This window comes from Periophthalmus magnuspinnatus, chromosome 4 (assembly GCF_009829125.3).
Source record: "Periophthalmus magnuspinnatus isolate fPerMag1 chromosome 4, fPerMag1.2.pri, whole genome shotgun sequence".
Lineage (NCBI taxonomy): Eukaryota > Metazoa > Chordata > Actinopteri > Gobiiformes > Gobiidae > Periophthalmus > Periophthalmus magnuspinnatus.
Window position 1 is genome coordinate 15,722,211 of NC_047129.1, and position 26,260 is coordinate 15,748,470.

Below are 26,260 nucleotides of genomic sequence, written 5' to 3' on the forward strand. Positions count from 1 at the left end.
GGTGAAAGCAGTCGAGAGAGAACGCCAGAGTACTGCTCTAACTCTAGTAGTGGGCGGTGTAGTGGAGGGATTTGTGCCAAAAACAGAGGTCAGAAGGTGGACATTATCGGCCATTTTGGTGAGGCAGTGGTTTCCTGCCCCAAAATGAAGGGGAAGCCAAAATAATGTGCAGCCTTTAGTGTCACCTTGAAGCTGAGATTACACCCTCTTGCCTGCTGCCTCAGACCCAGGCCCAGAATGGAGATGCTTTAGTCACACTTGCCGGATGAGGCCTTAAGCATTTACATAGAAGCCGCAGGGGTCGCCCTGTATTAACATACCTTGCCTGCACCAATGCTAAACAGTCACTATGGGTGGCTCATCAAAATGGAAATTATTACCTTAAGGAAACTGACAGGAATCATGGCGGGGTGTTTGATAATAAAAGACTGTGGATCGAGGGCAAATCATTGTGTGTCACTTTTTTTTTTTTGTTTTACATGAGGTGACAAGAAGCTAAATAATACTGTATGTATGCCCCACACTGTGCTGATCCCTGCAGTGTATAGTATTAGCCAGATTGCAGAGGGGACTATAGTTAGATGAATTATAAGCCTTAGACATAATGAAAGTGGCATTTTGCATGAAAACGCACTTCTACGTTTTGGATGGGATGCTAATAGATTTAGGACTCTTGAGACAAACATCTAATAGAGATGGCAGGAGTTTGCTTTGGCCAGTAAGAACATAAGGTGTAATCTAGCTTTCTTTCCCAACGTTACACGAATGCAGAGCAGAACATGCAGGCTCATTCAGAACCAGGCAGAAAACGTTAAGAGGGCAACCATGCACATGCACCGACACAGCCAAGTCTTTCTGCATCGGCCGGAGCTTTTCACCAACACAATCTCATTTTAAAAATTCAAAGTGTTCTGGTGGATCTTACTTTTGTGTTTTGCTCATTTAGTAATAGTAAGGTTTTACGCTATCACCGTAAAGATCTGCTTTAGAGACAGGAACATAATTCATGAATATCAATGCTATTTATCTTACGGTTCCCTTCAAGAACCTGCATAATTTGCTTGTCAATGTTTTATGTGTATGTGTGAGAAGCGGGCTTGGTAAATAATAAATTGTAATTTGATCGAGTGTCATGGCTGCCAGGGAATGTAAACAGAAGTCACTCTACAAAAGCTAGTTTCGCCATCGGACAATAAGTATTTCTGAGCAGCCGCTAAACAAAAGCAAACGTGATATCGAAGTCATTAAAGTGTTATTGATCCACACAACACTGTAAATGGCATCCCTTGACGGTTGCTTGAAATCACCATGGAAACCAATCAGGTCCAATCAGGTATAATTTGTCAGTAATGGATAGCTATAAACAAGATGGCAGGAACACTGGCTGTATATGCACACTTAATACTTCATTCGGCATAGGCATTTGCACTCCGAGACTCAAGAAGCAGGGCAGCATTTGAAGGAACACAAATCACACAAACAAATGAATCACGCGAGGACAAACGTGTTCAACTCAAAGAAAGTTTAGGGAAAAAGGAATAAAACAAGAACAAAACAACACACAAAACAACACTGTAACTACGATATGAAAGGAAAGGTTTAAAATTAGGAAAAAGTTTGAGTTGGGAAAACACTCGCTGAGAAACCAAGGAAGGAGAAAATATGTCAAACAACAAAATAAGTAAGGGCATAGGTAGGGGCAGAAAAAGAAAAGATCAGCACGGCCAAACAGATTTTTGTACAGGCATGCACGCGCAATTACAATTTCCCATCATGCACCAGACTCATCATTTCCAACATGCTGGGTTTCCATTTTACATGCAAGAAAAGCCTTTTTGGTGCAGAAGCAATACCAAAGGATGCAAAACGAGAAAAGGCCCCACAATGCAAACAGAAATTAAAAGTATAACAAAACCCGAGCTAAGCGGGTTTGCTTTCATCATTTCTTCCTTGGACCAAAGGTAAAATAAAAAATAAAAAAATCTTTGCATAATCATTTAGCTTTTTGTTTAGGATTTCAAATTAGTAATGAATTAATTTTAAAACAGCTACTTTTTGCAAACATGTTGATTGTTTTCTTTTTCAAATGTGGGTTAAAAAAAGTAAAAAAGAAAAAACACACCAACCTTCTCGAAGCTCTGAGGGATGTAAAGGGGTTGATGCAGAACACAATGACATGAGGAGAAGAGAAAAATAGGGGAAACACAGAGAGAGTAAAAAAAGCCACCTCAAGGTGTTTAGCTGCTGCTACCTTTCCCTGGGACTAAAATGCTTTGTTCACCCTGCCTACCCTCTCCCTAACTACCAGTGACACCCGAACTTGAAAGTACACTTGCCACCCCCCATTTTTTCAAAGAAAAATAATCATTTTTACCCCAGTGGCCCTCGCTTTGAGAGGCACCACTGGCGCCAAATCAAGTGTACCATAGTCATAATTCAAAAAATTTAAAAGCCACAAGGAGAGGCTCCTGTGGTGGCTGCATTTGCTTTTGTTAGAGAAGAATAAACCAAATAAAGAATAAAATAAAGCGAAAAATAATGAGAGATAGAAAAGAAAAAGACACAGTTTGGGCTGAAATTAGCAGCTGTGGTTTTTCAGGACAGTTCCAGTAAATGTGGCTAATCAGACGAGGAGTCATTATGGTTGGAATACAAATTAAGGCCTCATTTTGAGAGTTTAGCGAGTTTTTGTTTTGTTTTGGGTTTCATACCGCAGCTGCTAATCTCAAGTGCAATTTGCTCCGTGAACAAAACATAGTCAACATCAAAGTTTCAGAATTGATTGACAAAAGTTAACTGAAAACAGACAGAGGTTGACACCATCAAGGCATAACAGGTGTGTCACATTGTGTGTAAGTCCCTATGGGCAGTCATGACCCTGGTGCGCCCCCTTTTCAAAGCATGCTGATGGAGCCAGTGTTCATGGAGATTGCATGAATTGTTGAACATGATTTCAAGCTGGCGTGTATTTGATCCAAATATGGCTAAATATCCCTGTGCTGTGTCATTATGTACATAATGTTCCCATTATTCGTATTTAATGATTGTAAAATGCTCTGCTGAGAATCTCTTTATAACATTATATGAGCCAATAGTTATTCTTGATGTTAAGTATGGCTGCATTAGCGAGAAGACAGACTATGGCCTTGAGAAAAATGCTCCCAACAAAACAGCCTAATCTTGACAAATCATTTTATACCTCCGTCTCCACACTGATTTTCTCCTTTAAGCTGCTGCTTCAGAGGCTATGATAATAGCGATAATAATGAAAAAGCAGCTCTCTGACCCATTTTACAATGTCACAGAACTGAATAATTTATTGGGAACAAAGTTATTTGGTACACAGCAGAAGGAACAAACTGACTAGATACCGAAGCATCTTTATTTAATATGTGCAATATAAATAATACATGTTGAAAATGCATCTGCTTCAATTTATTAAAGCTCCCTGAACAGTGCTGCCTTGTCATTTGGCATTAGTGGTACGGCTTTTGTCTTTATTGGCTATTTCCTATGAAACTAGATGTTCCTCATAACTGATTGTTTTTAGGATGTTGACTTGGGCCAAGATTGCAACTGACAGTAAAAAGCTTTTAGTGAAATATCCCCGAGCAAAAACGGGAATGGTAAAGATATATGCTCCAAGACTCAAAAATGTCAGGTCTTTGTAGAGTTCATGTAACAAACCATTTCATCAAATACATTTTTCTTTCAATTCACCATTTAGTCCTTTCCCCCAAAAAATACTCAAAGGGTCGGGGTTAAGATTTTGATTGATAGCACTAATACCTTGCCTCTCAATCAAAATCCAAGACTTACCGTTCTTTTTCAGCACCTGAAAAAACTATTATTATTATTAAAGTGGCTCTTCCCAGCTCTTTTGGGGGATTCCATAGCTTACGGAAGGGGAGCACACAATTACAGATAAAAAAGGTGTCTTGCAACCCATAAGGTAAAGACATACGGCTTGTTGTGCTACACATTTCCTTCCAAGTGAGTTGGGGCCGGCATTAAAAGACACAAAATGGAGCATAACATCACAGAGAAGAACGTTAGTTGGTCAATTATATTTTTTACATGTGGAAATTTCAGTGCATATGAAATTACATTTATGGGCAGGCAATGCTACGCTAAAATATTTATATCTTACTTGCGTATTTTGCAAAATACATTACTGGCCTAAAATGGAAGCAATTATCATTTGTTAAGCTCAACAGTAATGGCATACTAAGGCTGAGCGGATATTTGTTACGTCAGAATGGGTGGATGTTTGGATTTATTTGTCCTGGTTCTATGGTCGGGTTGCTTCCTACCTCGCACGTAAAGGTTAGCAGGGGACGAGTAACGCACGCCTTCCACATTAGACGCCACGCACTCGTACTTCCCCTGGTCCGTCTCCTCGCTGTTCTCAATCTGCAAGGCACCTGCCAACACAAAATGTTCAGACACACAGAGAAAGAGAGAGAGAAACCAGTTAGTGACGATACATGGAAAAGCGGAAAGTCTGAAAATCTAAAAGTCTTCTGGGACAGGTGCAGCATTGTGGAAAGGCTATGAACAAAGAAAAATGTAAAACGGTACAAAATACACCAAATTAAACAGAGTGAGTATTCTAGTTTAAAGGTTCTATATTACACAAAATGGATTCTTGTGAGCTTTAAGTCATGTTATAATGTTGTTACCTCATCAAAAACATACCTGGAGTTGTGTTTTGTTTCATTCTCACATGTTTGAGTAATCCTTTATTATTAGTCTGTCCACATCTCCAAAACTCAAAATGCTCCATTCCACCTTGTGACGTTTTCAAGTTAACAACTACCTTTTACCTTTTGTTGAGTAGAGACTGGCAATCACAAGACTGAAATTATTCAAATGATTATAGTGAGGTTGTATGAAGTGTAAAAACACAGTGGAGCACTTCCTGTATTACCACGTGACATCATAAGGTTAAACAGTGTTTTTTGTTGGAGAGAAGCCTAAATATGTAGGGTTTGTGTGTTAAACATGTGTGAATGAAACAAAACACAACTCCAGGTATGTTTGTGATGAGGAAATAACATTATAACATAGATCAGAAAATAGCGCAATGTGGGCCCTTTAATTATATATGCTTTGTAGTTACATGTACTAAACCCTCTCATCTAAAAAAAATAGATTGTCAACATCATAAATCTACTAAAAATAAATGTGCACACACACAGACAAAAAAATAAAAAAATAAAAACTTTCTCCATCATCAGCCATAAATTGAGGGTACCATAAAATCTGCATCAAATCAGTCAAACTGTCATATGTGGAAAAAGTATATATTTTATATGTTGAATGTCCAAATGAAGTAAGTACCCAGGGAGTATGTGGAGCTGGGGTCTGATGGAGGTGAATGTAGGGGCGTCAGATCATTCCTTGTTAGTGCTCTGTTGACGGTGCTTCCTGATGATATCATTAGGGCTGTGGCTGGCTCAGCAGACAGAGTACAGCCTCGCTCTGCCTGACAAACACTACACCCGCGCTCGTTAGCGTTTAGCCAGGAAGCATCAATACACCAGCACCGCAGCTTGCAATGCTTTGTAATATAGCATAACCTACTTCATCACATCTGTAAGCCCACAAAACAATAATGTACAGGGCTGCTGTGCTGGAACACTGCTCTAATAATGCTGCTGCTTTAGATGTGCAACAAATGAGTGCATTCACTCCCCTTAATTAAACTGAAAATGTAAGTCATACATCCACCTTCGGCTTTTAGATGCAGAATACTTCTATTGCATTCTTCAGCTCAGATCATTGGCTCTGCCCAGGAGAGCTGGATTTCTGGCATAGAACTTGAAGCAAATGAAAACGTCGACTTGCCGAGTACAGGTGGTGGCGTCTGCGCTGTGCATTTTGCAAAGATGTGACTTGGATGGGTTTGATGTGTGCTTGGAACAGCAAATGCCAGGCTGATGGCAGGTGGGTTGGAATGTGCTTAGACGCCTGCAGAGACCACACAGTAAGGTGTGTGTGAAGTTCAGCTCCGGGTGGACGCTCCAGAACGCGTCGCCAGCAGCTCGTCAGCTCTACTCCCTGTTCTCTGTTGTAAAAATGCTGCCTGAACAAGATCGACAAGAGAACCATACTTTCACTGCTTTGTGAAACTAGGGCCTCTATAGTCACTGACTACTCCAACAGACTTTTTAACAATACTATTGGCAAAAGAATAAAGTACTTAATGTACTTTTTGTTTGAGAAAAAGAATATTCACTGCGTTACTGTTAAGTATTTAACTGTAGGAACAGGACAGAGCATCGTACTCAAGGACGTTTAAACAGGACACTCAGATGATGATGGACACATGAGCTGCTGTGGGAACAGAGACAAGATCTCCCTGACTGTCCATTTGTCTAGTGTGTCACCAGCAGTTATAGGTCACACAAAATATATGGTCATGTTCTTTTATAACACTTCAAAACAGCATGCCTAATTTCTATAAATAAACCAAATAAAGCACCCTGTAAAACACTGCTTCCGTGTGGGACAATTACTCCAGTTTTGAAGCAAAGTGACCCTTTCATTCCACCAACGCTCTAATCTCCTCGGTTAGCCTCCATTGGCCGTCCAGCAGCTCTTGGACAGCCATCATCCATTCGATAAAGAAGGCAGTAATGGGCACTGGGCGTGGACATTTGTCCCAGCCCAGACAGCTGTCCTGGTTAACCGCATAGCACGCCTCAGGCTCATCTGATGAGGAGGTCTGCAGTACCACTGAGCCATGATAACAGAGAGGGCCACAAATAAATAAAGTCCGGCAAATAAATACTCCATTTCTCCAAAAGACATAGTTGTGCTCAAATGTTGTGCCAGCTAAAACCTGGAACAGTCTTCCTGAAGATGTGAGACAGGCCTCTAGTTTGACAATGTTTAAATCCAGGCTCAATATAGTTCTGTTCAGCTGTGCATATGACTGAAAGGGTTTTATTCTGCACTCTTCTGTTTTAATGTTAATTTTATGATTATTATTTGTGATTATTTATGTTTTTATTTGTGTGATTTTAATGTCCTTCTTATTCTGTAAAGGACTTTGAATTACTTTGTGTATGAATTGTGCTATACAAATAAACTTGCCTTGCCATTAGTCCACTCTATGGACTAATGGCAAAATATATAAGGTAACAATCTGTATTTTTATCATATTCTCTTTCTTGGGCTGTGGGTCTTTCTCAACAATTTTAGGGCTTCCTGTTTCAGTTATAATTATGTGCAAAATAATTTATTCTTATTTAAGTAATTTGTTCATTCATGACCTTGACAGTGGGACAAAGTTAGTGATGATGAAACCATGGTCACACAGGGAGAACGTAATGACTTAACCTTGTCACTTTAACCTTGGCATTTCAAACATTTGACCTGATTTGTTACACATATGTAGTATCGCGGTTTCATGTGTGGAAGCCTGCAGATAGAGACAAATGACAGCCCAATCAAAGAGTTTGGGCCGATGGAGTTGAAGAGAGCAACTGTGCTGTAGAGCCAGATGAGAGGATAACCAAAAACCAGGCGGGGGCCGGCATGGATGATTGATTCCAAGAGCGCTCCAAGCTGTGGTCTCCCCAACCCTCATCACCGCTCTGTAGCTGCTTCACTGTGCGCACCCCCCAGCCCCATTTGTGTAATTCAATTAGTGTGCTCCAGCCAGCCTTGATTGATTTGTTTAGGCGATCAACAAAATGGCTGGCCAAATCCCCCGTCCTCGCTCCTCTTCTCTGCTGCTGCCCAATGCCACGCTGTCCCTTTTCATTATTGTATCACTCATTTCCTCGTCCCTTATTAGTTTCACATTTCTCACTGTGTGTTTAAACCCGGCTATTATGAAGCAGTACAGTAAGGGGTAGAAATAATTAACTGCATAACTCAAACTGAGGTGAAAGAAGTCACATAAGGACACGTCGGTGGAAGTTTTAATAACTAACAGAGAGTGAGCAGGAGTAAACTCGTGAACTGGCCTTTCGTTCGGTCGGTTTGATGCTTCTGTTGTCATGCGAGCACCCTTTGCACCCACCCCAAGGTCACTGTGGCACCCAGACGCAGCAGGAAGCCTCACGTGTGTTGTCGTTGTTGTCAGTGCCCATCTGGTGCCTTGTAACGCTCCCATGAAATCAGTAATGATGCAGGTAGGGAGTCGAGACACTTTCCGCGATGCTACATATGTGGCAAACGTGCTAGATGACATTTGTGCAAGATTATATGTAGAAGCTTACAAATGTGACTTGATTTATATTCATTTTGGAAGGTTTGCGGGAGGTTAGCAGGTTTGCGGAAGGCAGAGTAGTAAGTGAAAACCTAAAATAATGCACATATTACACTGTTTAAGATCATTTCAGCAACATGTAACAGCAGTATAACATGGCTCACAGCTCACACGGATCCATTTCGTGTAATCTATGTCCTTTAAATGTATTTATTAGAAAAAAAAAAACATTGTATTGCCATTATGATTTTTACCTTGCACAAAATCTGGTTCATATTTCCTTCTCCGTCTCCCATTTCAAAAGCATATAGTCCAACGCAAAAATCTGTCTTTATTTTTCGGGCCGCTTATCTCATTATGCAAATGCAGAGTTCATAAGTCACGCCCGCTTTCGTTTGACACAATATGATTTATGAGACCTTATTCACAGAGAGTTAATACAACGGCATGGCTTAGGTCTCCCCGCAGGAATGAGATGTATAAATGTACTGTGCAGGATTTTCAAAATGGCTGATGATGGAGGGAATGCTGTTAGATTTTTATAGACCTGGGTATCGTTTCAGGATACAAACATATAATGATGTACTTACCTGCTTCGTTTATATCCCTCAACATTACAAACATCTACGGTTTATCTCAAGTCCAGTCAACTTTTTATAGAATGGTGCACACATAATATAATATATAAAGACCAAACATAAATATATCTCATTATTTTTGTTGCATCCATTCCGAGTGTCCATAGCACATCCTAACACATCCCACATCCTAAATTATTTTTTTGCAAACTAATTATATAAGTTTAGACCAAGCACGAGGACACACTTGACTTGTGACCAGTTGTTGCTGCATTTGAATGTTTAAAATACCACTCTACATTGTCCTTTACAAATAAATGACCAAGACAAATAACTCGTAAGCGGTAGATTTCATTAGGCCTTTTTTGCAAATAGAGCTAAAGGAACCACGGTACCTCCACCATCCCCCCCGACTCCACCTAAATGTCACAAGCATAAAGCACACACGCAGCCTTGTAATAGCCACCCCCTCTCCTTCCCTGGTGCATTCAATCGCTCTACCGCTCCACCATAAGCACCCATTGAGCGAGGTAAAGGCAGTAGAACACACATAGCCGACAGTGGTGCAAAAAATGGCACATTAACGGTGACAGAGGACACGGAAATGTCAAACACATGAGATCACAGATACAGAATGTGCAGATAACACCGGGCACAAATACGAATGAATTATTAATGGTGAAAGAGCAGGAACGCCTTTTTCCTTGTTTATTTTTAAAGGGGAGGTTGATTTAATGTTTTAGAATGTGAGGTTATGTTTGGTTATGCAGTAGTTTAAAGTGAACCTTTTTGAAATCCCACTTTTCTTAGAGCTTACCTTTAATTGGGGTACCCTCTGGAGAAGACACAAAGATGAGGACACAGCATTAGTTTAGTTAAAAGTTAATTACAGATTAGTTAGTGGGGGTTTGGCTTAAAGGTTGGATCTTTGGAACGAGGTTAGAAAAGAAAAGATTGGATCATTTATAAGGGGACTTTATAATATCACACCTCCCATTGTTGGTATGACAAACAAAGAGAAACAGAGCTTACAAAGACCAGGCATGAGATTATAGCTGCCTAAATTTCAATCATGCATGAACCAAAATACTACATGTGGTTTCTTACAGATACTGGAGGTCGCAAACATCATAAAAAGATGTCATTTTGGAGATATTACATCCATTTATACATGAATGGACATGACTAACACGCTAGCAGCTGCGTTTCAAATAGGAAGTGAGTATGCGGGTCCATCGACTCTGGCTCCGATTCACTTTCTATTGAAAAACTATCCCCCCTCTCTCCGTAGCTGCTGCTGTCAGGCTCGTCATTTTGGTCGTAAAATGTTCATATTAACCCGCTTAACATGATCCTGCTGATTTATTTTGCTATTTTCTCCGTAAATCAAGGTATGAAAATTAATAACAGACCAATGAGATGCCTTCATTCCCTGAAGTCACTCCCCCTAGCGTTAGCAACAGATTTGATTGACAGCGTTGCTAAGTGCCCAGCGGAGTGGGCGGGAAGGTACGTTTCCTTCCACAGGCTAAGGATTGGCTCTTTGGTTGCTGTGATAGTCGCGGAACTCCAAATATGGAAATGAGCTCCAAATTTGCCCCATAACTACTAGCCTCGATGAGCTTCATTTACCTAGAGCCAAAAGCTATGGTTGACGTCACATTGCCTCAGTCCACTTCTTTATACAGTCTATGATTACATCTGAATTTGTCCCTTGTCAGGCGTCTAAAATTATAGATGCTGTCATGATAATAACACGTTAACAATACCTTAATCGCATACCTAATGTGTACTGTTATTCTGCCCATACTGTATATTTTGTATTTATATGGAGTAAAAGTACATTTTATTTCTAATACCTTTTATTTTACTTTATGTTTTACTATTATTTCATATTATTACTATTGTATATTCCACCATATGTCGTTTGCTGGCAGCTTTTTCTGATTATGATTCACTCTAGTGGGAGCCTTACATTAAGGTACATTCTTATATAGGTGCAAAAAAGCGTGATAAAACTTAACACATCAGCTAGAACATATCTCCCACTACCCAATCTTAACGTGGGAACAGAAAGAGAGCTCTGACCTCAGCGCGACATGGTTTGTATAAGCCATTTCCGAGGCAACTGACCTTGAATAATAGGTCAATAAAACAGTTAACAGTTGCCGCCATTCCATAAACCGGCTATCTTAGCGGAATAAACTCGCTCAAGGACCGCACTGGAGGCTCAAGTGCAGTTTCAGGACATGCCTTCGGGCTGCAGCAAAGTGAAACGCAACGCATTCAAGTTGTTATTTACGAAAGATGTTTTAAAGCTCCTTAACTGTGACAGATATACTCTTCACCTCCTTCTCACTGGTTGTCCTCCTCCCTGATTTTTCCATTGTATCATCTGACTGTTTATTTCTCTATTCTTTTGTTTATTACAGGCCTGGATTGGGTTACGGCCTTGACGGTGAGCCAGAAACCACATTAAGCTCAGTAAAATCATACGCTTTCTTTTCCACCAGGCAATCGACGGTGTGCTGTTGAAATATTGTGGTTCTGTAATGTAAATTGTACTCCTACAGACATGTTTAGAGTGGGCAGCAAAACCATTCATTTACAAGTGCAATGCGTATCTCCGTTTGCTTGTCAGTTAGTTCCACTTTTCGAGATTTAAATATAGCAGCTCTGCACCCCATTTGATGAAAACTCTGGGAGCAAAGACATATAGGCCAAGTAATACAAAAGCCAAGTGATGTTTCCCAACCAATTTGTATGGGAACTATTTACGAAACCTAAAAACTGACTGTACAAGGTTTAAAGGTCCTATATTACACAAAATAACTCTTACGACATCTAAGCTATGTTATAATGTTGTTACCTCATCAAAAACATACCTAGAGTTGTGCATTTTTAGTCTGTTCTACCTTTTTCTACCTTCGACCTACAAAACACAACTTCAGGTCTGTTTGTGATGAGGAAACAACATTATATATATGAGAAAATAGCATAATATGGGCCCTTTAAGAGAAGCAGGGCTATTAGGAGCAAATGTAATTAAAATACTGCCAATACTGTAGAATATATGCTCATTATATGTATTCACACATTTAAAACTCTTTTGAATTGTGATCAAGTGAAGCATGTGCTCATCTTAACTGTTAGAAACTGGTTCTAATATCACCATTGACTTTGTTGGCTGTCTTTTAAAATGTCAGTGTATTTATATTTATGAACATGGTGGCTTCCTTTGTCATACCAGCAGGTGGGAGGTACTGCATTGAAGTTCTGTCTGGTTTGGCAGACACCTATAATTTTCTCTTTTATGACATGCTTTTATGCTGTATTTGGACAACTAGCAAAGAGCAGCAAGGTATGAAAGAGAAGTGGATTATTGCATTGACTTTATGGGTATAAATTAGTCCATAATGATTTCGCCATGTGCTATCGTGTTTTCTGTAAGAATAATTCAAAAAACCAGACAAAACAGTAACATTCATTTGTCCAACCATTTTAGCAATCACAGAATTGGGAGTCACAAGGACACAATGAGAGGGGCTGGGCAGGTTATTTTGTTATGGTGTTAGATTTTCAATAGAGGCTGCAGGAAGCACTAGGTTTATGTAGTTTTAGATTGGTTTTAGTTGGGGTGGTTAAGTTAAGGTTAGTTGAGGTTTAGGTTAGACTAAGGTTAGGCTAAAGTTAGGGTTAGGTTAATAAAGCAGGTTGGTACAGTGAAATATGGGGGGAAACTGTCAGGGATGGGTGTAAATAAAATGGGTTGAATTGAAAATAATTTAAGGTTAAACTCAAATACAAGAAAATTAATAATATCCCTTCCTTTCCTTTTCTCTACAGCGGTCATTGTATCAAATTAGTTGCTACTTGCTACTTACTTCGCTTTTTATTATTCAAATTCAAATATGGCATCATTTTAGGACTAGGGGCTGAATTTGTAGCCAACCACATTTTTAATAGCTTTATAAAGACCTGAGATTGCCTACAGCTTTTCAGTCTGCTCAGGCCAGACGGTATCAAGATACAATGGCAAATCCACCTGTGTTGGGCACACAGCCTAGTGACCATAAGCCCCTCTTTAAATCTTTGGTCAGCCAGAGGTTGATCAGCTTACGGTGACAATGACCTGAAAATACCTCCACAGGCCACTGACCTCCTCACATTATCAACTACAGCATGATTCCCTGCACTGAAAGCCCCAGCTGTTTTGTCCGACAAGCCTCCAAATATATTAAAAATGTGAGTGAAGGACATCTCCGGACTGGCTTGTGGCGGTGTGGTGTTGCCCATCTGCGTGCGAGCAGATGAGGTGCCGTGATTGGCTCGGTGTCAGAGTGACCAGCGCTGAGGGCGTCTGGCTGACCTTCTCAACACCGCAGACACCCATCTTAAAGCCCACAGGGGTCACAGCGGGACCCGGCATCAGCCTGAAGAGATGCCACATCCACAGAGGAGAGAGCCCACCCCCACTGCGCCGCTTTGATGCAAATATGAGTCATTTTCTTTCAATTTAAGATTAAGTATAATACAACTCAGTGTGAATTCTGCCAAAAGTGTGCATAAATCAGAGACCTGGATGAAAGTGCGTCTTTGGCAGGTGCTGTCTCTAAACCTGTATATAAAGTTACTGGATAATCTTTCTCAAAGTGAGCTCCTCCCATCCGCTCACTGTCTCTCAGGCGTGTGCTTAATCAGTTGTGGCTGACAAGGCCAGCGAGGGCTTGGGGTCTGCAGCCACAGGGACTGGGGTAGAAATGTCAGGCTCCCTCCACACCTCCAGAGAAACTCCTCAGGGGACTTCTGCGCAAATATCACTGCCCCCGCCAGCACAGCACGCTCTGGCACATAAGTAAGCAGTCAGGCCCATATCTAACGGCCGCATGGTGATCTTTGAGTTTATGGATTAAAATGTGCTAATGTTGTCTTTTGTCTCCAAGGAAGGCTTAGATCAGGGTTATATTGTATCGGACGCACACATGAGGTAGATGGACATTTATGAGCTGAAAAGAAAATCTCTTCCCAAATACCAATTCACATGTCTCTCCTGAGGTAATTATTTGTAGCGAACTCTCAAGCTCTACTCCTACCCACCCCATTGGAAAGTGTGTCAGAAATAAATCAATGCAATGTCTAAAGTAACTCAAATTGATTCCGTTTTTGTTTTGGAAATAAGAGCAAAACTGCAAAAAACAGACACAATTAACTAAATATGGCTGCAGTTCATCGACATAAATCATTATCAAGCATTGTGTACAATTAGAGATAGACCTTTTCTCTGATATTTTGGGTTTTTTAGCGTATCGGCTATCGACTATCGACTTAAATCTCCAACAGAGGCCAATATTTGGTTTTGGTCAATCTGCTGCCTTTAAAATGACGAGATGGCTACACAAAACGTGACTACAGCACGCTATTAAAGGTTTACGGTGAGTTTGTAGTAAATTTAAATGAAAGAATCTGAGGAAATTAATCTAAATCTGCCTAAAAATATCGGCAGAACTTATCAGCCATCCGTTTATCTGTATTCTAAATAATCAGTATCGGCTTTGGCCATTAAAAAAACATCAGTCGATCACTAATAAAAAATACTAGGGCAAAAATGCAACCTCTCCAAACTAATACCGCCTTACAGGGGCCCTGGGTACTGAAACAAGGAAAAGCAATTTCCTCATACGGTACTACATACACAGAATCTGAACTAAAAGTAACATATTTCCATTTCAAGACTGACAGTTCCAAAGCTCAGAGGGGGTAGAGAATGCAGCCAAATGTAAGCTAACCTCCAGGAGAGACATAGCTCGAGGTTTTTGGTGAGCGAATATGTGGGCCAATCTGGGACAGAAAAAAAAATGAAGAAAATATTTGACTAAGACACAAAAGTAAACACAGGCCGCTCAGAGTGTTCAGAGCTGGCCATGTTTTTGCAGAGGCCTTCACCTGGAAATAACTCAACATACTCCGAGATTCCATCCACAGTCTATACTTTCCAAGGATATTTTTGGACTGCAAGGTGGATATTGTGAAATGTGAGTGCTAAAAAGGACCTGTTACTTGCACGAAATGGCACGGGAGGCTTTAGAATATGGGAGGTAGGGTTCTGTGAAGAAATAACTGCATTGGAGTCCAGCGGAGTCCAATTATTTTCGGAAAGACAGATGAAATGCGGATACAGGTTATATCCACATATTTAATAAAGAAAAATATTGTAACTTTCCAATTTATTACATTATGCAGACTGGCCAGTTGTCCTCTTAACTATCTAACCTTGAAACTCCTTCCTGACTAAAAGTTCTGAAGCAAGATAAAGTTTTGTTTGGAGATAGTGTGCATGAAAAAATGAAAAGGATGTGGAACAGAACTTGATAAAAAAAATAAAATAAAATAAAAATGCTGAGGGAGTGTAAGGGCAAGGAGAGAGCATGGGATACATGCATTTTTGGAAAGTAGTTGAAATATGCCATCTGCTTCAAGGAGAGTGGGTGGGCTTGCTGGGCTAAAGCAAGAGACTTACCAATGGTATCTGCAAAATGAAAGTACAAGAAAATAATTAAGTTTAGTCTTGTATAACTTTAATTTACATGGTGTGTTAAGTGTTATGTTAATATTAGCTGTGTTTTAATGGAGATTTTCAGATTCTTGGTTTTAGTTTAGTGTTATCCATTCTGGCCGTGTGAAATGTCTCGAATACCCCGATGTTATTGGAAATACATCAGAGTTTCAGACATATAGACACATGGAGACGTACAAAAGAATAGAACAAGCCGGCAGCTTTGTAGACAGGACAGAGACAGTTCAGAAACACATAGACGAATGCATCAAAAAGACAAGGACAGCCAATTCCCCAAAAACCTATTCTCAAAGCAATATATCCAGGTATACCACGGCAAAGCAAGTCTTCAAAATAACAGAGAGAATAAGATGCCCTTCTGATAAATAATAAAGAGCTGTATGCCCGCAAGAGGTCAACAACTACTGTGTTGTCTCGCCTGATTGCAAGCAAATCAAATACAAGTCTTTCGATTTTTCCAAATAGTGACAAGTTAGATTGACCTAAAATATCTAGCCCTCATTGCCCAGGGCTACTCCAAGCTTGGCTCTTAATTAGCTACATAATTAGGCTCTCTGCTATCCTAGGCCTCTGTGGGGTTTAATCAATGGGAACAAGACAACACATCCACTACAGAGCTCTGTCACCAGAATATAGACTTTGCATTCATTGTCTACGATGACACGCTGGCAAGCCGCTGTGAATCTTTTCATCTTGCCTCGTGATTGCAGACTATGTCATAAGTAATCAATTATACCACATTCTACCATCTGACTGTAAGAATCTACTTCTAGTTCCAGAAAAAAATGTAACTTTGTTTAAGCTTAAAGGGAACAAAAACTGGCGGGACTTACCTGAACGTAGCTGTTTGATTCGCCCATTACTGGCACTAGGGTCAATGGGCAGGAAGTCCTTATACCATGTGATCTCGGGGTCAGGATTGCCACTGGCCGCACACAGCATAGTGGCAGTTCGGGTCCGCTCCACCACTTTGAGTTGGGGGCCCATGTCGATGTTGGGGAAACCCTGAGGCACCAGATCCTCTGTAAGAAACACACAAAGCAAATTGTTATTTTCTGCTATAGACACACCAACTTTTTTACTTTAGTTGCTAATAATTTGAATACCACAGTGATAAGATTATGTTACATGTGGAAATTTAAATGTATAACAACCTATGCCATTGTCTCTCTGCCACATTTTACTACAGAGATGAGCATAGTATTCATGATCCAATCCAGGACCTGTGCTCAAATGTGACTCTATCTGTCTATAGCCTCTAGCCTGATTTGTATATCAAGTATATCCGTGACACTAACCATAAGCAGTGCTATTCTACTCAGTACAGCATAAAATACAATCTAATCCTTTCCGTATCTGAAGACGATGTTCTATAAATACTCCCTGGCTGCTAATCTCCGTGCGGCCTGAGCACTTATTTCACAGTTAAGATATGAGAGGATGTATATTACTGCCATTGTACGCTCTCAGACCCTCATGAGGCTGCCGCTCACAGGGCAATTAGTGCAATGGGTCAGAGCCGCGTGACCCGCCTCAGAGAGCAGCCACAGCATTGAGTCAGTCACAGCACTGAGTCAGGGGGAGATGATCAGATCCGAGGGGGAACTACCCGCGGCTCTAATATGCATCACAAGCCCAAGGTCAGCCTGCTCTCAGAAGATTGACTGACTAAGACTCGGCCAGTGGCACCACTTAGGTCACCCTTCATCTGGAGAGTGGGTGACCTCACGTCCACTTGGCTACACGGCCAGAGCATTGTTGTCACCCAGGGAGCGCTAAATTAAGCGTAATTAGTGCAATAATTGTGGATTTATTGTGAGAATTGTAGGGTTCTGGTGACAAGGTCACTGACTTCATTAGATAATTTTAGACTATGCCATTAAAAGGTTTATAAACAGAATTCTTTATCACACAAATCCATGTCCTGTCATTTTACAAAGTACAGTGGTTTGGATTCATTCAGAAGGGATAAAAAAGGACGAAAGCAGGAGGTCCAGTTTGATTGCTTTTACTGTAACTAAAATTGACATCTGCAAAGCACAATGAATATTTCATAGCTGGCTTCAAAGAAGCACTGGCATTTACACAGTTTTAGGCTCTGCGCTGTATCCTCTTTATCGAATATTCATAATCATCCCCTGTATAATCGCTTAGCAACCTTCCCTGCAGCTCAGGAAAGTAAGCCACCCATTCATTTAGAAATGCCTGAATGTACAACTACTTAATAAATAGAAATCTAACAGCTGTGCTAACGACACATCCAGTAACTGTAGATAGATCTGCAAACACTGCATATGGTTTAAGAATCATTTCAACCTATGTGCGAAACATTACAGACATGGAACCCCATAGCAAAGGTCAAAACCCATGTGCAAGTGGCTTTGTGACAAACAAAAGTGTGCCTGGCGATAGTGGTGAATGAAGAGCTAGTAAAAGCCTTTAAAGATAATACAAGGGGCTGATGCTATCAGCGCAGCTGCTCCGACCTGATACAGCGGCCATGGTTTCCTAGAGAAATGGGAACTACGCTGGTTACTTACTTCTACAAGAATAGACTCTGATAGCATCTCTTTCCCCTGAAGCTTACAGGCTCCATCGATAAAGGCGCCCATGCAAAAATAAATAGATCACTCATCAGGGGAGTGTTACTGGAGGGTTAGCTATAGCCTGTCGGGGGAAGGAGAGGAGGCCAGCAATGACATGAGCCTGATAGGATCCCAGGAATTCCCAAAGGGCCGCTTCCCACATAATGCTGTAGCAATTGCTTTTGTGATGGGGACCAGGCCTTCACTGCAATGACAAATCTTTACAGGGCCAAAATGGATTAGTGTGTGCGCTCCACTGGTCAATAATGTAGAGTTTATTTTGCCAGGACCAGATTTAGTCAGTTATGTCAATTTGATTTGACATTCACACGTAAAGACATCACGGAGGGGTATCAGTGATATTGTGCCAACGATATGCCTAGATAAATGGAATGATGGGGAAAATGCAAAATCAAAATGCAGGAATTAGCATTTCAATTGATAATCCCTAAATAGGCCTGTTATGGTAACAAATCTTGACATGTGATATATTGATGGAGTAAATATAGATGATAAACGATAATATTCAAGCTAATTTAAGCCAGTGACACAACAACCCAAGAGAAATAATAAACCACACAAAACTATTCTAAAATACAATATTGTGAAAATAAACATGAGCTGGAATAAATAAATAGATGTCTGTGTAATCTCTCAGTCGTCCAGGTATTAAGTATAGTAAAAGAAACATTTTAAATCTGTCAACTGGACAAAAAGTTGTAGAAGTGAAGAAGTTTCGCTGCTCATTTTATTCAGTTCTGGTCAGATTACTGATGGACAATGCCTTATATCTATCTGAAGGGCGGAGCTAGCTACACTGAAACTAACTCCATTTGGCAGATTTAAGATTTTTCTTTTACAATAAATACATAGCAGAATAAAATACTTCAGTACTTAGTTTGCATGTGTAATGAGTTGTTATGGAAATCTTTAGTCTTTACAGTGTTTTACCTATTTGTACTTTATCATATAGCCTGGGTAGTGGTACACAGACCTCTAAGTCCCAGTTTCTTAACTCTTGGTTCAATTATATCTTATTTATTTGACCTGAAGATCCAGTACACCGTGTTCTGTTGTCCGCTGTCTGATACATATTAGACAAACAGCTTATCCTATGTCCCGAGAGGTGTTTTGGCCTCGCTCCTTTATCGGGTTAAACTGGTTTTCATGTAATTCTGCTCTGTAAGATAGTAATATGCTGTTGCTGTATGCTGATGTACTCACAGTGACACAGTTTAAGGCAAGATGACGCTTTTTCACATACATGTAGTTCTTTACAATTGTGTTTATTCTTTAGTTGTTTGCTTGTAGAAATTCCACAACAGAGTCATAGAAGTTATTAATTCAACCTTTTACGGCAAAAATTTCCCAGTAGTGCAAAGAAAAAGTACACACGATAAATAATGACCCCCCAGAAATATAGTTCCAGCTTCATATACTCAAGTTGATATAGTGATTATTGTGACAGGCCTATCCTTGACAATAGTTAGGAGAAAGCTATTTCGCAAAAGAAAAATAAAAGAACTTTATTACTAACCGGACTCCCGAGCAGACCACAGGTGCAAAAGTAAATCTAAAGGCGAGTTTTTAATCTTTTCTCCTCCTTTGTTGTGCTACCTCATTTTCTTAAGTGCTCTAAAAAGCCCCCAGGTGCTCCCCACTGAAGCAGAAGCTGAAGAAACACTCAAATCCAGGGTTAGAAGTGACTAGCCCACTGTGATCAATAGCACATGCAGGTAAGGCGTGACCTTTTAAGAGATGAGAGTTTAATAATGCAGAGAAAAACAATCTATTAAAACATTCACAGTTGCAAATACAATTTATCAAAAAAGGAACTGATTTCGTCACAGGTTCAGTGTAATGTTAAACAGGGTGTCCGTAAATGTCCTCGGTTGAACCATTTAAATATTATTACACACAATAGTGACAGGTGGAAAAGCTTTTAATCAGCTACTGTATAACCACTAATCAGCTAATGTCCTCACTTGTCCCTGTTTTCTATTGTTTTGGTGTACCCATTCGGTTTAAGTGGTGGGAGGCACAGAACACACCACACTGAGCTACACTTGTGTATTTAGTGTGGCCATGGAAATAATGGATTTTGAGGCTACTTTGACTTCTTTGTGTTCAAATACTTTCAGAAACGACTTAAGAGCGCACCAATGCCATATACACAAACATACAGTACTAATATGTGGGACTTCCAGGCCACCTGTATAATATTATTTCCAGTTTTGCAGGACTTTTATACAACTTTAGCAACTTTTATAACATTGGGCATAAAACAGCTTGTAAGATTTAGATATAGGCCTGTAATGATAACAAATTTTGAAATGCAATGTATTGATGAAGTACAATAATATTGAAACTAATTTATGCTACTGACACAATAACCCAAGAGTAGATTTAAACCCCAAAAATTGACTCTAAATCTACAAAAATGTAAAAAAAAAATAAAAATCAGAAGCTGCGATAAATAAACAGGAGAATGTTACAGTTTAATACTTTGTTTGCATCTGTAATGAGTCATAGACGTTGTTAATTAAAATGTTTACGGCTTAAATCTTATTGTACAGCTAAAAATTTACAAACATTTACAGACGATTTATATGTACAGACCCCCCAAAAATATTGCTCCAGCTTTGATATAATGAATGATATCGATATAGTGGTTATCGTGACTGGCCTATTTACATGGCATTCGCTAAACTGCTTCCACAAACTCTACATCTATCCAGCACTTTTGATACAAATACGCCCATTATCCCCTCCAATGGAAAAAGCAGTGCAGTAGAAACAGCACGTCTTCCTGAGAGTTCCACTAATGCCATGGGATGCGCTGCCGTCCCCCGCACATATTACACATATTATTATTTTCACTTACTGAAATGATTTAATTTCATCAGCTGCATAATCAGGTTAACTGATTACCCAGAGCCACAGCATAGACACAGGCTTTAAGCAGAGCTGTGCGTTAATAACACAGAGGGCACTGCAGGAGGAGGAGGAAAAGAGGAGGGAAGGTAGAATACACAGAGGGTAAAATAATATCTATTAGCCATAATATTATGACCACCTACTTAATATTGGGAATTACACGTATATGATTTGTAATGATTCAATGGCTAATGCAATACAGTTATACAACATTTTCTTTTAGATAATTTGATCCGGTTTGCTCCTGTAGTGATCCAAAGCAAAACAAAAGTACTATTCTCAATTCTGTCAACTGGACAAAGGTTTTCAAGTGAAGATGTTTCGCTGCTCATCCAAGCAGCTTCTTCAGTTCCTGTCAGATTGCTGATGGGCACTGGGCAATCTGACCAGAGCTGAAGAAGCTGCCAAAACCAGAAGTGAAGAAGAGTCTTTACTTGAAAACTTTTGTCCAGTTGACAGAATAATTTTTTTCTTTTGCTATCGATCATACCTGGACGACTGAGGGATTACACAGACCTCCAGTAGTGATATGACAATGCAGGTTCAAAAAATAGGTAAAACTCCATGTTGAAACTAAGAAAAAGGCTTGATGATCTCCAATTTCACAATTTCAATAGCCTTCTCAAACATGTGTAAATATTTCCCACAACATTCACAAAGATATACCAGAAATTATATCAGCGTTCACTTCACCTCAGGGGTAATATGTTATGTCTATTCTGTGCATGGAAAAATGTCCAAAAATCAGTAAGATAGCTTTAGTGTTCTCCCAAAAAAGCTCCTAATGGGAACACTTAGCTGGACATCACTGTTTGAAAAGCCTTCCGAGAACTATTTAAATTCAGCAAAATGACTGGAAAGCAGAGCAAGGCCCCTGCGGAATAGCTTGAAGAATGCACAAAGAAAGGCAGGTGAACATTGACACAGAACGATGGAGGGACAAAGAAGGATAGCGACACAAGGGGAAATCTAATCACAGCGTCTCTGGCCCCGGCCCCCAATAGCCCGCTCACTCCGAAGAGGCATCTCAGGCTGAATAATGGTTATTATAGAGCCAGCACTCAACCCCTTACTCCCCTGTGTCTGTGTTCCAGGAAAGTTGGTCCAGTCCACCCCACATTGGTATTCTCCACAGTGAGTGCAGCAGCCACCAAGGACATTTACATCCAAATCTCAAGAAATAAAAGCTAAGCAAAACAGTCTGGGGACAAAATGAAGGCAAGATGGGCGATGGGCTCAATACAGCAACAATGGATGTGGTAGAAATAGACACTGTGTGAAGGTTTAAGCGAGGTGTGAAACGTTAACTAATGACTTGATTCATTTATACTTAGGTTTCGACGTACTGTTTTGACATGTTGACCGGCACATTGGACATTTAAGTTGACTTTTTCATCTATCGGGAGCTGGAATCTCACCATCAACCTGTGCGTCAGTGGATTTGACCACTTAACCAACGATGTTTATGTCGAGAGCGGGATTCAAACCGCCAACCTTCGAAGTCGGTATAGCCATGACAGGCCTATATCTACCTTGAATTTTAAAAAAAAAGATTCCTCAAAACTAGGTGCAGTATTGATTGCTGCAAAACCGGAGCAGAGCCTCGGCAATGGTCAAAATTAGTTTCTTTCTTGAAATTTTTATGAATAGAAATTATAAACTTGAGGAATGTTGCACATTTTTATAATTTGCTTTCGTTTGTTTTGTTGTAATTACATGGAAAAAATGTTGCCTATTGTCACCCCATGCATGAATACCAGTCCAAACATTGAACAAAGCACGCTGACTACAAGCTGCTTCCCTGATAAAGTGAAACACCACGATAGACAAACCATAGACAAGATGGAGGAGTAATTGCCTAGAACAGTGCCAACGGTCCCCTGCTAGCGCTGCGAAGAGGTGGAGTGAAGAAGACAAAACATAAAAGTGGGCAAAAATGTGTTTATCCAACTGCGCCAGAGGAAGTTTATTGAGACTTATCTTTTTTTCTGTCCCTGTCTTTGTTGTCAGGCTCCCAGGGCGTGTGGGGTGAGACAGGAGAGCTCCAGGGGAGACGGGAGATGAGGCCAAGGCCATTAAAGGAAGTGTCCCACTGTAGACTGCAGACGTCAGACGGTTTGCTCAGCTTTGGAGGTGGGTGGCTTTGCGTGTGTGTGTGCTCGTGTGTGTGTAAGTGTGTGGGTGTCAGGCTTGGGTACATGTGCGGTTGTGGAGAGACTGTGGAGAGGAGGGATTGCTGGCACACAGGGATAAACCATGACGTCAGTGGTGCCATTAAGATGTTGGCTTTATTGTTACACTGGAAGACACTAGGAATTGTGTAAGTTCAAAGAGTTCAAATGTGTAATATTTTGTACTTTTGCCAGGACCCTTGTAGGTGTTCATTAAATAAGGGTCCCTCAATAGACTTTTGAATTGATTTGTAAAAATTAAAACAAAAAAACAAACAAAAAACATATATACTGAAGGGCAAACACAAAATAATTGGAGCCCTTATACTTTGAGTTAGTGATTTTGAGCTGTGAAGACTTGCATGGGTAGTTTTGTTTTGTTTGTGAGTGGACACTGTGTTGTATGTGTGTGTTGTGTTTGCTCAAAATTCAGTAACAAATGCTTTCAAATTATTAATGCAACCATTACATATCTCCATTAATATGCAAACATTACCACTATTCTAATCTTTGTGGGCTTTTAAGAACTAGTCTATTCAGACAATGAAAACATAGTAAACTTTGGAGGTCACGGTGACTAATTTTAGACTGTCAAATTAAGTCCAAAATATGAGCCAACAAGGTCACCTTTGTCCAAAGCCTGAATAAATAAACATGGTTGCATTGGGCCAACTTGCCAGACTAAATGTGTGAACCACAAGATTATCTGAAGTGAATCTTTGGGGCTGAATACAAAAAGAAATTTAGACAAGACAAATAATGCTTAGTGCTCCCTACATCCAATTAAATATTTTATTCATCTTAAGACCTTAAAGGGCCCATATTACACTATTTTTGACCTATGTTATAATGTTGTTTCCTCATCAAAAACATACCTGGAGTTGTGTTTTGTTTCATTCACACATGTCTTTTGTTCTTGTTTTTGTTTCTTGTTTTGTGATTTCTCTGTTCCACCTTGTGATGTCATCTGGTAATACAGGAAGTTTTTAAATTCCATACACCTTCACTAGAATAATTTGGATAATTTTAGCCTTGGATTTGCCAATTTCTACAAAAAAAAAAAGTTAAAAGGAGCTGTTAACTTGAAAACTACCGCTTCATGACATCACAAGGTGGAACAGAGCATTTTGAGATTAAAATAATAATAATAAAGATGTACGAATGAAACAAAACACAACTCCAGGCATGTTTTTGTGGTAACAGAAAACATAACATGGGAAAAAAGCTCACAAAAGTCCATTTTACGTACTATAGAACCTATAGGCAAAAATTCAGTTCTCTGTCTGCAAAAACATTGCATGTTTTGTGGTATCTCGAATCAATGTGACTAAGCCAGTGATGGTGAAATATTAATGTGTTATCAAAGACGTGTTTGGGCTGCGCTCACAGAACAAGTGGCATAATTACGTGTCACAGCTAATTAATGATGGCATTGATGAGAAAGTGTGTGGGGAGGAGTCCTGACAGCTCATTCAGCCCCAGAATGCATCAGGTTCAGCTCTCTCAGTTAGTCATCTGCACAACGTTATACTTTAATGTGGTTTTAATAAAAAAGTTACCACATTGAAAACAGTGTTCTTGTTCAATAGCATGCTACATTTTGATGACAGGCAGAGAAGAGAAGCAGCAATTCTGGCATCATTTTCCTCTGAAAAGCCACATTTGACAAAAAATGTTGGATTGCAATCGTTTTCTCTTTGTCATTTAAAGAAACCTGCTCCAAAAGGAACATTGTGCTGAGGGAAGAAAACAATTTCTGTTTGGTTGTCAAAACAGAATGCGTTTCATATAAAAAGGTGGTACTTGGAGGGAAAAAAAAGGATTTTGAGTTTCATTTATTTTCATAAAAACGGAAATAGGTTCACTAGCAAAGGCCAAGTAAATGGACAAGAATACAATATGTGCTGCATACCTTTACAACCAAATGCAATGTTTATAAAACATCTGCACTGGCGTGTTAGTATGTTTCATGGTGTGTAAGGGCAGTGTCATGGTATAAATGCCACACTTGCCATGAGACAAGTGCTACTTTACATAAGAAAAGTTGTAAAGTGGTATTCAATAATTCAATGCATTTCAGTCTGGTTCCGCCTGGCTACACAGTTTATTTGATGCTTTCGTGCCCCCTGCTCTGTATGTTTTACAATATTTCCTTTTACAAGCTCGACTTTGTTTCCACAGGTGTGGCAGGCCCTGTGCTTGTGGGGCAAATCATCTCAACTCTGTCAATCGCGCTGGGCCTGGACTGACCTCTGCGATGTCGGGCTTCATCACCTGGGTTTGGGCTTCATGCATATTCAGGAAGCTTCTGGTACGGCCTGTTTCCCATCGCTCGTCTTTATGCATGAGAAGGGCCACTCCAAAGGTCGTCACTCACACGCTTCCCACTGCCTTTTCCCCATTCTCATTTTCAGGCTTAAGTACCGAGCAATGCCCTTCTCTCCTATGGTCTCGAGTTAAAATGACATATTATACAGGTGAGAAATTAAAACTTTTTAGCAAATTACAAACTTTTCTTTCTGTATTTCAAGAAATAATAAAAGCTCTCTGAAGCATAAAGGCCTCTTCCAATAGACCAAGAATATACAATGGAAATCTGAGCAAAAACTTTGAACTTACTTTAGCCAGCACAATGCATTATGTTTCCATCTTATTAGTCACTAACCACTGTTTGTTTCTATAACTTAATCGACCCATGTCTTCTTTCTATTCCACTGCATAATATGGCCTTTTATTGAATGTCTTAAGTTTCTAGGCTCACGCTCCCCAATCCGGCATTACGCGAAATTGATGGCGAAGGGTTCAGGATGCGGCCACCCCTAAAGGCAAGCTTCTCTCACTTATCCCACTCAGCCCGTACCACCTCATCTCCTCCACTGGCTTCCTCCTTTGCCGTACCACAAGGCTTTTGTTCCCCAATCCTCATCCCCCAATCACACATGATTACTGCATTACAGCTCTCCAGGATCAAAGGATTCCAAGGCCGTAAACTCTCATCGGAGTGAATTTTCTCCTTGCTGAACTTATTTTTCCTTTTTCTTCTAGACAGAGGAGTATGGAAACGACAAGACAACACTCGGGGAGGCATACAAATTGCAATATATCTGAATAGAGTGTGCAAAGGGAAGAGCAGACAAAAGATTCTCCAGAGAGGGATTTTTCAAAAGTGAAGAAAGTAAAGTCACAGAAGG

General features: G+C 40.1%; 1 protein-coding gene across 4 annotated transcripts in view; it reads right to left on the minus strand.

Moving 5' to 3' along the window:
- Nucleotides 1–26,260, minus strand: part of ptprsa (protein tyrosine phosphatase receptor type Sa) — a 255,817-nt gene that overhangs the window by 86,454 nt on the left and 143,103 nt on the right. For all 4 annotated transcript variants that reach the window (XM_055221435.1, XM_033965526.2, XM_055221436.1 and 1 more), the window contains 2 exons: nucleotides 16,210–16,398; nucleotides 4,314–4,424 (listed from right to left, as the gene is read on the minus strand). In XM_055221435.1, coding sequence (XP_055077410.1) covers nucleotides 4,314–4,424; nucleotides 16,210–16,398 — 300 coding nt within the window. The remainder of the gene's footprint in view (nucleotides 1–4,313; nucleotides 4,425–16,209; nucleotides 16,399–26,260) is intronic.